Genomic DNA, 15125 nt, shown 5'->3' with positions numbered 1-15125 from the left:
AAGTTATTTAAAGTCAATTCTGCTTCCGATCTCAATTTCGTAGGAGCACAATTAACATTCATTTAATTTTTCGTCACAACTATTAAAGAACAAAATCAACAACGCACAATAAATCCAACAAAATAGGGAATATTACGCGAAACTCTGCGTAGGGGGCGCCAGGGCGCTACTACCACAATCTGAGGGTCTACCGTGAAACAAGAAAATTTATTTATCTAACATCTCGGTCACTCTTGCATATTCGAGCGATAAAGAGGCAGATAGCGAATTTTCGGTTTCGCGTTTCCCGGTAGATCCTCTGTAAGCAAACCGCCTTGATGCATCAATGTCACATTTTATTATCTCTGAAAATTTGTCCTAAACCTGTTAAAGGTACAGTATGTATAAGTTACTCTACGGTTTACTAAAAAGGCTAGTCCTGCACTCTGGTGGCAGAACATTGCAGTAAATAATATCCCCTATTGAATTATGTGTTTAATATTTTAACTAAGCTATGGTTATTTTAAATGAACTGTTAGTCTTGTGTTCAGATCTCTGCAGTATTCCTGACGCTGATGGTGCTCGCCGTGGTGGCGCAGCAGCCGAAACAGCCGCCGACCGCTGAGCCGATTCCGATCATCCGTTTCGAGACGGATGGGCCCAACGTCGACGGGACATATAAATGGGCGTATGTATATGAGATTCTTTTACGTAATATTATAGTTCAGGAAGCTGCAGTTATCTCTGCAGTTTACTGTAGATAATTACGTACCCATACAAAAAAATGTGAGTATTTTTTAGACACAATTTTGCATTATCATTTTGTTACTCGCCATGATTAGTAAGCTAATTTGTTGGTGAAACAGCGCTAAAATGTTGTTAATGATTGCTTAGACTAAGTATCTTTAATTATTACTAAGGTATATACCTTTACTTCTTCTAGCTACGAGACGGGCAACGAGATCACCGCCGAAGAATCTGGTTACGTGAAGAACTTCGGCAAGGGCGAGCCCGAGGAGGTGCAGGTGGCTGAAGGAAAGTTCAGCTACAAGTCGCCCGAGGGACAGCTCATATCTCTCACCTACATCGCGGACGAGAACGGTTTCCAGCCACAGGTTGGTAATTTTGCTTCTTAAATAACCTTTGTGTAACGTTTTGACTTCACATTTATACAAATGATCCTGAATTTACGTCGGCAACCCACATAATACCACCTATAAATTCGCAAACATGGACCATTTAGAACCCATCGGTACAGACGTATAATGCAGCGTGTGAATTTTGTTTGACCGACGAGTGCATGACTAGGTGTGTGTGTTACTAGCGTGGGATATTCCAATTGTTATAAATCTTGCTTTATTTGTATATCTAGTTATTTTTCTCGTTTTGCCTACTCAAACGAAACGGAAAGAATTACTAGATTCCTAGGAATACTTAATTTGAATTTTACGAGTATGTCAAGGTACCTTATTTTACGGAGCCATATGAGTAGGTCGTATTGTAAGTTTTAAATGCTCTTTGCGTAAATTAAACACTAATGGTAATTATAAGTCGTTATTAAATATTTATGATAAAATTATTTTTCCAATTAATCGGCTAGTCAATCTACCTATAAAGGTAAATTACCTACCTACTCAAATTTCAAATTGCATTTATTCGCTCTTCGTTTTGAGGCTGGTGCCTATTGAGAAAGTTTATTATACTACGTACCTATATACATATCTAGATATATTCAAATGTTTAAAATTAGTCGTGGTGCGAATAATAATATTAATAATACACCAATTAATAAATATTATAATTATTCAGTACTCTTTTTACTCTTTTTGTTAATACATTTTCTTGTTTGTATTTTTTGTTAATTTAGGATTTTTTTATTATACTCGTATGCACAGTGGCAATGGAACACTTATTACTTATTTATTTCATTATATCAGCAACATTTAATCCCATTGTCATAAATGTTGACACTGACAAAAAATGCATCGGCTTATGGTTTTTTTCGAACTCGAGAGCTTTGGATGAAACAGATAATTTTAAAACAAAATAGGTATTTTACGTAGTAATCTCTAGGCTGAGCTATAATCAGATGCCGATACCGCTCCAACTGTAATTGTGTAATAATACCTAAAATTAAATTACGTGTTCTCAACACCTGTTAAAGTTCGCGATGCAACGCCCGCGGTGGCATCCTTGACACGTTTTCTCCTGGAATCACCGCAACGCTAGCCATACGAGGCAGTAACAATGTAACATGTCGATATATTTTACCGCTTTTAGCACATTGACCGGAGATGTTCGCAGAATCGGACACTGGACTGACTAGTTCGTGTGATTCGTTAAGTACGATTTACACATGGCGGAGCGTAAATACTCGTAATTACTTCATGTAAAATATTACTTTTACTGCGTTGAAGTACAGGGTGGGCCAGTGATAAATGCATTAAAAAAATATATAAATAATCAATTTTTATGTTTTTAAATAAAAATTAGAATTAGAATTTGGGATAAAGAAATAAATTTTACGTTTTAAAAATTTTATCATCAAGATGTCGTCCGTAGCGGTTGCGGCACTCTTCCAGTCTTGCTTGTAAATTATGAAAGACTTAACAAGACTTTCGTGTTAAGAGATTTCCTGGCTCCGAAACTTCACGAATCGTATGGTTACAAGAACAACACATGGTTTCAGCAAGACGAGGCCACCTGCCATACAATACAAATAACGTGACCCTGGAAGTTTTGCGTGAAATGTTTCCTCAAAAATTGATATCGAGGCGAGGTGACATTGCTTGGCCGGGAAGGAGCCCTGACTTAACTTCGGCAGACTTCTTTTTGTGGGGTTACTTGAAGAGTAAAGTGTACTCCAATAATCCGACAACCTCAGCAGAATTAAAGGAGAATATTCGTCAAGAAATCCAATCAATATCTCCGCAACTTCTAACGAAAGTCTTTCAAAATTTACGAGCAAGACTGGAAGAGTGCCGCAACCGCTACGGACGACATCACAATTTATTTCTTTATCCCAAATTCTAATTATAATTTTTATTTAAAAACATAAAAATTGATTATTTATTTTTTATTTTTTAAATGCATTTATCACTGGCCCACCCTGTATCATACTTACTTAATTAGCGTAATGAGGCTTGTTATGGCTAGAAGAAAGGTTACTTTTTAATTGCGACTGCATTGTCGAGCCGCATTGCTGTCGACTGTATTGATATTTCCCGCGGCAACTGCATTGCCGATCAACTGGATTGAGATAATAAGCCGCGTATCCGGCCGCGTAAGTGGAGACGCTGCCTCAACCGCGTTAAGGCAGCGTCTCCACTTACGCGGCCTCGGAGCAAGGCAGCCGCTCGACCCGAGGCTGCCTCTAGTGGATACGCGACTTAATGTATGCATTGTTATTAAATTATTTGTGGGGTTATTTCAAGTTTTTAATTAGCTATTAAGCTCAACTTTAAGAAATAAATTACTGAAAGTAAGAATTCTGTATAAGTACAAACTTTGAGATTTTGTTTTTAAGTTAGACGTAGGTAGGTAAATTTCATGATAAATCCGAACAAAAATATAGATGAGTGTTAAATTTGATGTTAATAAATAATATTATTAAAAGTGTTCTGATGATAACCATGTCGCAACCTTTTAGACAAAATCGAATAGGTATCGCTTGAATCGTTACGTCGAGTGCAAGCATCTACATCTATGAGTGCAAGTCGTACTTTACAGCTGCACCACGCGTCATTGAAATTTAATTAAGCTTAATAGGCGTATCCAAATAAATCCTCATCGGAATCGCTTTTTTATGTAAATTTGTATTAATATAAAAGTTTTGCTCGACCTCGAGGCTGAAATCATCTTAAATCTAGATAATAACTATCATTGACCTACCTAGTAGTTACAAATTCGACTTTTATGTGTATTCTGCCTCTCGGACGTTTTTGACGTTTAGTAACGTATAGTCAGCTGCAGAGAAAAGTGACCCCCCTGCACAGAAGCTTGTATGCAAACCTGCTAAGGTTTTTTAATGGGCTAAAATCGCGTCGCGGTAAAATGATAGTATGCAAACGTCAAAATGAGAAAAATAAATACAAATCAATCAATCAATTATTTCCATTCATATTTACAATCAACGTAGATCTTAGTAAGACCGTCTTACTATGAGTTACGTAATTCAGGAAAATGGTAAGTATGTAAATATTTGTAGGTAAGGATTTAGTAATCGCTACTCGTTGGGAATTCCATACTTTCCACACTTGTTTCACGAATAACCATTACTATTACCATATGTATCAGAAATCGTAGAAGGATAGATTTAATAATTGCTTTATGAGAGCTCAAACTCACAACGTAACCTTTCCTTATAATGATTTTGCGGTTAGGTGTTTCTTAACATTCTTAGGTCATTTTACTTACTGATTGTGTAAAGTATAGAATGTTTTGAACATTTAAATAATTTTATAGTCAATACAAGAAATGTTGCTTGTTTTGTACGTAGGTAGGTTTGTAGTAAGTTTGTAGGTAAGTTTGGTAGAGCTAGTGCTGATGTAATTGATGATGCATCTTCGGCTATTCATTCCCATTTAGGTATGTATCTTCAGTACAACATGGGTACGAGCAAACCACGCCATAAATTTATTTATGAGATCTTAGTGATTAACGTAATCTTAACTGTAAGCTTATCAAACAAAAATATATCTTCATTTAACTCTAAACTACATCGTTTTACAACAATTATGTAAACAAAACTAAAATGTTCATTAAATTATTAAAAGCGTTTTATGATTATGGTACGATATGTATATGGCATATTTTATTTACGAATATAATAAGTGACACATTGGGCTAAATTCATGACAAATTAGGCTTGTATTGAGACCATGTCGGGTCGGCTGACAAAACTCGTCCCTTCCCTTGTCAGGCTATCACGCGCCAACGACGTAGGTCATAAATATTGCTGTTATCAAGAAAAATCTGCAATGTGAAGACAGATATATATTTTATAAATGTCAAGTTCGCAATTTAAACTCTTCCACTGATTTGATGTTTTTTTTGTAAATAAATAACATCAAATAAAATTATGATTACAATAATATGGGCACATAAATTGTTACTAATTAATTACACATTTTTACTTCGCACATGGAAATATATCTAAATACAACAAAATCTATCTGATATCAGCGATGAACGCTTTAATTATGTTCAATTATTAATTGAAAGTGTCTAAATTATTATTATGTGATTATATTGCCGTGCAATATTTGAACGAAAAACCCAAAGTAAAGTTGTCTTCACAAGAAAAAATACTAGCAAAAATCGGATCACTAGGATTTTTTTTTTAACTTATAGATAAAACACGCCTTAGATTTTTAAATCTTTCTATTTTTTTAAACGGTCTTAGAATCCAGTCACTCAAACCTACGAGAGATTCAACCAAATGGTGATGGAGGCTTAAACAAGAACTTTTAACGGTAGTTATGTCAGACTCGTTATAATAATAATAAAATAAATAATAAAATGTTATTTATTCAGGTATCCACCCATTACATTAATAATTATTATAATTAGTACATGCCATAACCTGTCTATAAATATTAATTACACATTGATTTATAATTCAATGCCTTTTAAGATAAAATGTATTTTTGTCCATCGTTTATAATACAAGCAATATAATTAATACAGGTTTTATTGTAAATCAAATAATTATAAACATAGTTTATTAAATAAACTAAAACTTCAAATAAAAATAAAATAAATACTAAAATAAAAGTAAAGTTACCTATAAAAAATACCTCACAAAAAGAACACCCCATCCAGCAGGTCCGCCTAAAATAAAACAAAAAAGAAAGAAAAAATTAAAAAAAAATTAAAAATTATAAAATGTTATTTATTTTCCTAAATGGCATTAAAACTTTTATTGTAGTCTTCATCAGCAAACCAACAGAAATGACAGAACCTCACACCTGTTACTATCCCATCGTACTAACCAAGAAAAACTATGCTCATAATCAGGGTATGCTAGAGTGCGTCTTAGGCCCACTTGCACTATTCCACTAACCCGGAGTTAACCGGTTAAACCTGGAGTTGCCATGGTTACCAGTACAATTTGACACTGGGTTAACGGTTTAACCGCTTAACCCCGGGTTGTTGGGATGGCGCAAGTGGGCCTTAGCTAACATTGCACGGACTTGAATATATCAAATTGTGGGAGTGGCATTATAAACGTCCTATTTTCATAGAAATTTGACAATGACATTACCACCCTTTGTCATTGCAAATGCCATGCAAAGTTAGTTTGATCCGGCTGTATCGGTGTTTGAAAATTAAGTATTACTTAGAAAATATGGTCTAGCCTAGCCAAACAAGAGGATTTCAGAATAATGTAAATTACGTAAAGAACATAGGATATTCGAAGAGCGTGGGTGTGTGTTGGTAAACCGCGGGCAAATGTCGCCGCGAAATATCAAACGCCGACCCGTGACCTACGGGCTACAGCCGTTGCTGCAAGTCTAATTTGCCTATTTTTTAAAACATGTCGTAAATAAGCTTACGGCTCGTGTGGTGGTGTGCGGTTGTACCAGCCTAAGGACTCGGTCATATTCTTCTGGAGTTATTCATAAAGGTCTGTCAACTGTAACAAGCCGTTGATAATAGCTTGTCCCTATCTGCCATTTTCTCATATGTGTTTGTTAGACAAAATTTAACAGAGGTTTACTAAATTATATGAATAAGGCGGTTAATGTAGAAAGGTCATATTCTGATAATTCATACTTGTCAAAAATCAATTCTTACTTTATTCTAACTGTATAATATGTTATTGTCCATAAAGTATATCATCAACGTTGCGGGGTACTCTCGTAGGTAATAGAAGTGACAGACATTGGTCAGTTTGACGATTGAGCCATTTCACAAGATGTCATTCCAGGTCAAAATTTAACTATGTAGTAGCTGTCTCTGTCAGTATCGTAATTATCATGTAAATTGTGTTTGACAAGAGTGCACATCATAAGAAGATATTAAATCAAAAAAGTAAGCTTAACCCTTTTCCAGGCCGCACCAACCTACAAGGTTATCCCAAAAAATCCAAATATACTAATCCAATACAGGCGAATATTTAAACGGTGGTTAGCATAGGACCTAAGAAGTATATTAAGATAAATTTTGCTTAGAAATATAATGAAAATATTAGCCATACAAAATAATTCGTCCCGCAATGTAAAGCAACACTAAAGTTACAAGCTTTTTAAAGCAACTGTCAACGCTTGTTGGCAGTTACTATAAAAAGCATGTATCTCGTTATGTCATGTCATGTTATGTCTCGTAATGTTTGGAGTGCTCGGTAAATTTTCAAGAATTAATTACGGGGTCATAACTGTTACTTAAAAGAACTTTAAAAAACTTCTTAATTAATAATTACACAGATTAATTCTATATCTGGTTTAATTTATTGCCCGTATTGGATTTACACACTGTATTATGTTCCAAATCTAGATTTGATGAATTGATGATTCATCTGAAGACAAGTCACATTTCCCGACAGTGGAATCAAATTTGAACTTTAAGTCAGAATCCTAAAGCTGAAATTCTATTGGCGCGTATGTGGTCGATAAATCGTACTATGCCTGGAAAAGGGTTAAGAGGAAAGGGGACGCGGTTCTCCATACAAACGCAGTCCCCATTTTCCTCTCTGGATACTGATATTATGGAAAATATTTTTATAAAATTAGATGTTTATGAATTATAGATATAATATGCCCCTTCGTTTGATAGTTAAAATTTTCACTGATGATTTATTTCTGTTGCCGCGATAACAACAAATACTTTTTTTTTATACCACGTCGGTGGCAATCAAGCATACGGCCCGCCTGATGGTAAGCAGTTACCGTAGCCTATGGACGCCTGCAACACCGGAGATATTACACGCGCGTTGCCGACCCTAACACTCCTCTCCCTCGTTGAGCTCTGGCAACCTTACTTACCGGCAGGAACACAACACTATGAGTAGGGTCTAGTGTTATTTGGCTGCGGTTTTCTGTAAGGTGGAGGTACTTCCCCAGTTGGGCTCTGCTCTAGATCTGGAATGACATCCGCTGTCCTATGCCCTACCACACAAAGCGAGATGTCATTCACAGTGCCCATACCTCTCTTTTGGACGTAGTTTAAGGACATATCCGGGTCCGGACGCAGTTTAAGGACATACCCGGGTCCATTTAAGGACATACCCGGGTCCAACAGAAAAAAATAAAAATAAAAACAGAATAAAATAAATATTTAAGTACAACAAACGTTATTTTTTGCAGTTTTTTCACTTGGCCGGTTTTATTTTATTATTGTAAGAGTTAGGGGCCAAAACTAAATTTTCAAAACCTAACTTATAATAATCAAAAAATAGCTATGGTCAATATACAATATTGAGTAAAAAACATTTTAAATCGCATGTGCTCGAAAAGTGCGTTTCCTACGGAGCCATATCATGCGGAAAGTACTACTTTTCCGCACTAGTGCTTTTTGTTTTCAATTTTTTAATAATTAAACTTATTTGCCATGATATGTTTTTTTATTTACTCGCACAATGCATAGTAAAACGTTGTATGATACACGCGCGTAAAGATGATTGCCGACGAGCGGAATTTTGTTCACGAGCGAGCAAAGCGAGCGAGTGTATAAAGGAATACGAGTCGGAATACACTTTCCGCACTTGTTGCATAAATAGCTATTCCACAATGTTAATTCAGCAAGGAAAACGAGGACTACGTTTGTATGGAGAAGAGATCGGTCAATATCGTCTTAATTCTGTCCAAATGCAAATTATTTATAGTTAATTAATGCCACATCAATTCTATAGGCGAGTGCAAATAAAGGCCAGGAGTGGAATTATAGTTTTATAAATTGATCTAATTTTGACCTCACTCGCAGCCTCGAAGCGCATCCCACTCGAACCAATATATTTATTTGATATATTCAGTACGTACCTACAGTACTTTTTTTTGAATTAGCCTATTTTAGTGTCCCACTGCTGGGTAACGGCCTCCCCTCGTTTTTTCCACTCGACCCTGTCATCGGCATTTTCCCACCATTTGGGGTAGAATGCGTCCAAGTCGTCCCGCCATCTCCTACAGTACTTGCACGACAATAAATATTTATGTATTTAAAATTAAAACGGCTTTTATGTTAAAATGATAAACATACATACATTGAAGAGCCATGCCATGCAATGAGCATATGAACATATTTTCCGTCAAGAATTTCAAAACAATCATGTTCTTAAATTAAATCATTTATTTATTATGTTTTATAAGTACCTATGTAAAAAAAGAACCTCTTTCAATTTCTTTAGCATGATACTTAATTTTTCAAGAATATAAAGCTATTAAAATGATGGGTACCAATGACTTTTTCTAATGAGCCTAAGGGTCTAAATTGATCATTATTCACGACTGTGTCACACCGACTTTTTTCATGAGATACGATTACACCGTAACATACACTCATGGACAAATCAAGAGGAACGCAAAAAAACTAATTTTGAAATTACTTAACGTGGTGCAATCCAGTAATTAAACCTTTTTTTGGGTTCACGTATATATTGCAGGACACGATATTCGCAAGAAAACCGCGTAAACCTATTCGTTAGTCGAGACGTCCCATTATCACCTGTCGTAACTTATTGGCAAATTGTCCGTTATGCTAATCGAATAGGTTAATTTAAATTGTATCTGCTATAAATCGGTGACAGATGGTGACAATAATGGGGACTAATTTTAAATTTGTTTTGTAACCGGCTCTTTAAGCAGTGGGTAAGGCTGATCTTTCGCCTATTGCATTACGCGTGTGGATATAATAGGCTTGGAGAAATTTGAGTTTTTTTTAAAGCGTAACTTGACCTTTGATGAACTCTTATGTACATCTCACAAACTTTGTTTTCTAAAACCAAAGATAGATGTAACTCCGTAATAGATGGATACAGTCTTAAGGAAAAAACGTACCTCGAAAATCACGAAAATTTGATTCTCGATCAGATGGCGCCACTAGTTTTGGCCTACTCTCGTATAGAGGGCGTTGACTGTTTCGTTTTTTATTTATAATTTTAACGCAAAATAATTAATATAAAATAATTAATAATTTAAAATAATTAATGCAAATAAAAAAATCATTTGAATCATGACAGTGAATTTACAGTGGTTACAAAATTTACTATGATAGTACCGCTCTATCTTATTATATCCTCATTGCTAAAACACACCCCCACTGGTACTGGTAAAGTATTTTGTCACAGATCTCACCATACGGCTACATCCTAAAGTAATTTAACAAACTACAATAGTATTTTTTGTTGATATTTTTATTTTCTAGGTAGTAAATCTGCCTATCAAACCCGGGTTCAAATATTTGTTCACGAGTTATGGATGTTTTCTAACTTTGGGTATGGGTCTCCTGCTTTTTAGCAGGGTCACTACTACTACGACACACTAAGATATTACTGAGTATTACTGACAAACTTTGAAATATGACCGATATCGCAACCAGTAAGACTATAATTAGTTTCTGTTAAATAAAATCAATCACTATATTTTTAATAACTTTTTTTTTATTATTTCCAGGGCGATCACCTCCCGACCCCACCGCCGATCCCGCCAGCCATACAAAAGGCCCTGGATTTCCTCAAGACCTTACCGCCAACGCCAGCCTCAACTAACCTGCAGCCTCAGTACCAAGCGGCGCCTTTCAGAAGATTCTGAATAAGCATTTACATTCCATCGCATAGACAAAAACGTATATTATTAATGTACATAAGTGTAAGATATGTTCAGCTCATACATCATTATCTTGCTAGGGCGCTGTTATAAATTAAAAGGTACCGTTTGGATTCAGACTGCAGCAGTAATGCAGCGCAACATTACTCCCGACAGAATTACTATCGCAAATGTCAAAATCGATATCGCCGCCCGGTATTTCGAAATTTGCGGCAGCAGCAATGCTTGTGCAGTCTGAATCCGAACGGAACCTTAACGAGTCGAATAAGCCCCAGTTGTTATTAAAATAGAGAAGAAAAACAGGGTTTAAAAATGTTACAATTAGGATATCAAACTTTACATTACATTATTTGCATCATTATGTTTTTCGGTGATATTTAGAACAGTATTGGAAAACACAAAAAATTTAATACAGGGTGATAGCTTAACAACGCCGTCTGACATCGGCCGATTCGTTTGCACACATTGTGCCGAATATCAAAAATAAAACCAACCGGCGTCGTCGCTGTCAGTTTCGCAATCACCCTGTAAATTAAATCATCAACATTAACTTGGCACTGACAGTTATTTATCGCATAGGAATATGTCAAGCTGGACGGATATGATGGTCGTTCTTGTCTACGTGACAGCGTGATAAAACGGTGTTCGTCACTTTCTATCCCGCGGTGTTAAAAAGTGACAGTTATTTTATCACGTGGATAAAATCATCCATAATACGACGGTAGATTATATTTTTGATTACACGTAGGTAACACAAGTTTTGTATTGTACAATGCAATAGAGTCTATTAAAATAAGTTAGAAACACTACATTGAAATTCAAAGTTAATTGTAAGAAAACCAGCAACTGACTACAACTTCGTCCACATATTAATTTCCAGCGCTTATTAAAAGAAAAAGAATGTTTTTTAGAGTTCACAGCGTGTAGATACTGTTAGATTGATAAAGATGTAGGTCCTATTGTTAGTCTTTGAAAAATATTAACTGACAAAAGTAAAACATATTTATGTTATTAAAAACAATGTTTATTTTTTAACTTAAAACAGATTTTAAAAATATTTCATATTCGGACCAGCCGGGCTAGCACAAGTAGCACATGATTGGCGCGACAGTATCTCGCCGCGAGATAGACTTCCCGTTCCTCTTTAATTAACATACTTAGAAAAAGACGGGTAGTCTATCTCGCCGCGAGATACTGTCGCGCCAATCATGTGCTAGGCCTACTGCTAAGACAGGCATAAAAAGTACCTAATACCAATAGAATTGTAAAAAAGTATCAACACACTATTTTCCGTAAAATTAGTGTCATCGTTTTAAAGAACGAATATGATTTGTTGTTTTTTTTTCATGTTATCGATTGCCATTAAACTTATTTCTATGTCTTTTACTAAATTGATGTGTAAAACTTGGGATTATTATTTTTAATTAAGTATAATTAATGCTTGTATAAATTTATTTATAAGTAAGTAGTTATTGTATGCGCTTGGAACGTTCATGCCATTATGAAAAAAATACCTGTAATCATTAGATAGTCCATAGAAAAATGCGTTTTTAAATTGTTCTGATTGACAGATCTCATAACTCTAAATTGACAAGATTCAATCTCAAGAGAACAACAAAATAAACGAATTCTATTAAAAGACAAATTCCAGAATTGATGTTATTGTAAAAATGAGGATGTATTTAATTATATTTTTATTATTCTCAAACAGTCACTACATCGTTTATCATTAATCTCTTGTCAATGTTTCCCATGTTCTTGTTAATGGTCCTATCATTAATAATGATTCCGATGACACTATCTTTATTTCATATGAAAAGTAAACAAATCAATAGCAGAAAAAATCCAACACAATTTAAAGGTCAAATATGCAAGCACACAAAAACTAAAATATATAGAGTATTGTGTGATACTACTGATATTATAAAATGCATAGTTGAAGGACAGATGCAACGTTCGTGGAATTTGTAGTCCAATGAGTAGAGAGTTTATTTCCATCATCTTTACTCGCAATCCTAATATTGTAGCAATATAGTTAGCAGTTAAGTTAGCTACAACTATGTAGGTGGTGCGCTGACGTGCCCAAAATGCGCTCGAGTATTTAGCAAGAAGATAGGGTACGTGAAGCACCTTAGGTGCACCAGAGCGGATCAGCTCTAATAACGCGAATTAAAAATACTCCAAAGCACACAGTCGCTGTGGCCGAAATCGGTCAGGAGAGCATCACCGTAGTTAGCAAAGTCGTTTAAGCACACAAACTTCGCTGAAAAAAAAAAACGTAAAAAAAATTTGTTTGCCCCTTTCATTTCAATGTGTAAAATTCGTACTTACCTAAGAGTAAAAGACATCAACGAAATTCAGACATGAGCTTTCTACCCAAAAGAAGCAGAATATTTATTTATTATTTTAAAATCTAAATAATAAAATAACCAATCTACATGAAATTAAAGCTCTCCAAGGGGCCTCTACGTGTTGGATCTATATCCCCACGCAAGCCTATCAAAAGACCGGGATTTATAGGCCCGTGATATCCAAGGAGAAAAATAACTATGCTACAGTAAAGGAATATTTACTCTTTCGTTTATTGGAGTATAAATGATTTGTGTATGCTATAAAGTTATAATGATACAATTATGATAATGAGGAATGAACAAATTGATTCATCGTGATATTTACCGTGCCTTGTATGCAGTGATTTTAATATCGTTTATAATCTATAGATAAAGGTTGTCGTACATATGCCGACCCGGCAACCCTTCTTCTTTATCCGTCATCGGCATTAGTGTAGGAAATTTTATATTAAACGCCTTAGTATCTATTACTTCGCTCTTAATTCAAAACTTTTAAGATTATATTTATTTTTCCAATGAAATGTAAAACCTAGTTTCTTGAAATAAGAATTAATGTTAATTATTTCGTCACTATTTATTTACTTTGGGCTGAAATTGATTTTTTCTTTAGGAATTTCGTGCCATACACATACATGAAGTTTGAATAAAGTGTCTTTTGAGTTTTCAAATGAACACATGTCATGATACGATTGTCGTGTCGATCGACCGCCTATTGGATAAGTGGACGTTAACCTTAATCGTGGACTTGAACCGATATGTCCTCATTTCATTAGAGATAGAACACATTTGGTATAACACTTCCTGATAACTATTGTAAGAACAAACTTCAATGATGGGCATGTTTAAATGCGGAAGGACATATTTAATAGGTTAAAAGTTAAGTTAAAGTTCTATACCTAAATGTTAAAAAACAGACGCTAAAATAGTATCAGTCCTATGATTTTTACGTTTAGTTTACCATGCAATTTTCTCTTCTTAGAGAAACAATTTAATTAAAATAGACCTTGTTTGTTTTTTAGGGTTTCGTACCTCAGAAGGAAAAAACGGAACCCTTATAGAATCACGTGTGCGTCTGTCTGTCTGTACGTCTGTCACAACCCATTTTCTCTAAAACTACCCCCATTAAGTTGAAATTTGGTACACATATGTAAGTTTGTAACCCAAAGACGGATATGTAGCGTAAACAAATGAATTTTAAAGATGGGGGGCCACTTTTTAGGCCAGGAAATAAATGCCCAACTGCAATAAATGTCACTGCTACTTACACGGATACTCCGGATACCTATACCTATAAGTAGTGCTAGGTTTTTAGTACCTACTCCCAAGAATGCATAGTATTGGTTATATGTCCCTAACTTGTTAATCCTTGTAATCTTGAGTCCCCGGCAAGCTCGGTCGAATTATACCTTCCCATACAAACATAGTTCTGCTCTCATTTTAAAACTACGTGGTTGGATTGTAATGAAACTTTGCACATACAAAGACATGAGGTATATATAGGTCTGTAATTAGACTAATTAGTTTATATAGCTCCAGTTTATAAAACAAACGAAATAGAGCAAAAACAAGTTTTGTATGAAAAACTTAAATTTGATGTATTTGTTTTACTATGGTATCTGAAGTTACATAAACTAATTACAGACATAGATATACCTAATCCTATTGTAAGTACAAAGTTTCAGAGCAATCTAGCTAGTCGTTTTAAAATGAGAGCGGAACTACGTTTGTATGGAGAACCGAGCTTTCCGGGGATCCTTAAATATAATAATCCAATCTAAGCCAATCTTAACCCAATCTAGGCATGGCGTTTAGAGGGTTAAAGCATTGGCAACGCGCGTGTGACTCCACTACGTCCTTAGAATTGCCAATGTCCATAGGCTGCGGAAGCCGCCTAATATCAGTCGAGCCGCACGCTTGGTAGCCACTGTCTTGATATAAAACATTCCTACAGGTGAGTCAATTCGATGGAGATTGGAGTTCGTAATTTACGTATTTATCATATTTAACGGATTTACGATATTTAATTCTCAAATGC

The 15125-nt window shown here is 35.1% G+C and overlaps 1 protein-coding gene across 1 annotated transcript; it reads left to right on the top strand.

Annotated features, from left to right (window-relative positions):
• Positions 1–535: 535 nt before the first annotated feature.
• On the top strand, positions 536–11802 carry LOC134742948 (endocuticle structural glycoprotein ABD-4-like). Its single transcript, XM_063676169.1, has 3 exons — positions 536–667; positions 923–1094; positions 10587–11802. Exons 1-3 carry the CDS (start codon positions 555–557, stop codon positions 10722–10724), a joined length of 423 nt encoding a protein of 140 aa, XP_063532239.1. The 5' UTR covers positions 536–554; the 3' UTR covers positions 10725–11802.
• Positions 11803–15125: the final 3323 nt, after the last annotated feature.

Source organism: Cydia strobilella, chromosome 7, assembly GCF_947568885.1.
Source record: "Cydia strobilella chromosome 7, ilCydStro3.1, whole genome shotgun sequence".
Classification (NCBI taxonomy): domain Eukaryota; kingdom Metazoa; phylum Arthropoda; class Insecta; order Lepidoptera; family Tortricidae; genus Cydia; species Cydia strobilella.
This window is presented reverse-complemented; position numbering and strand designations above follow the sequence as displayed.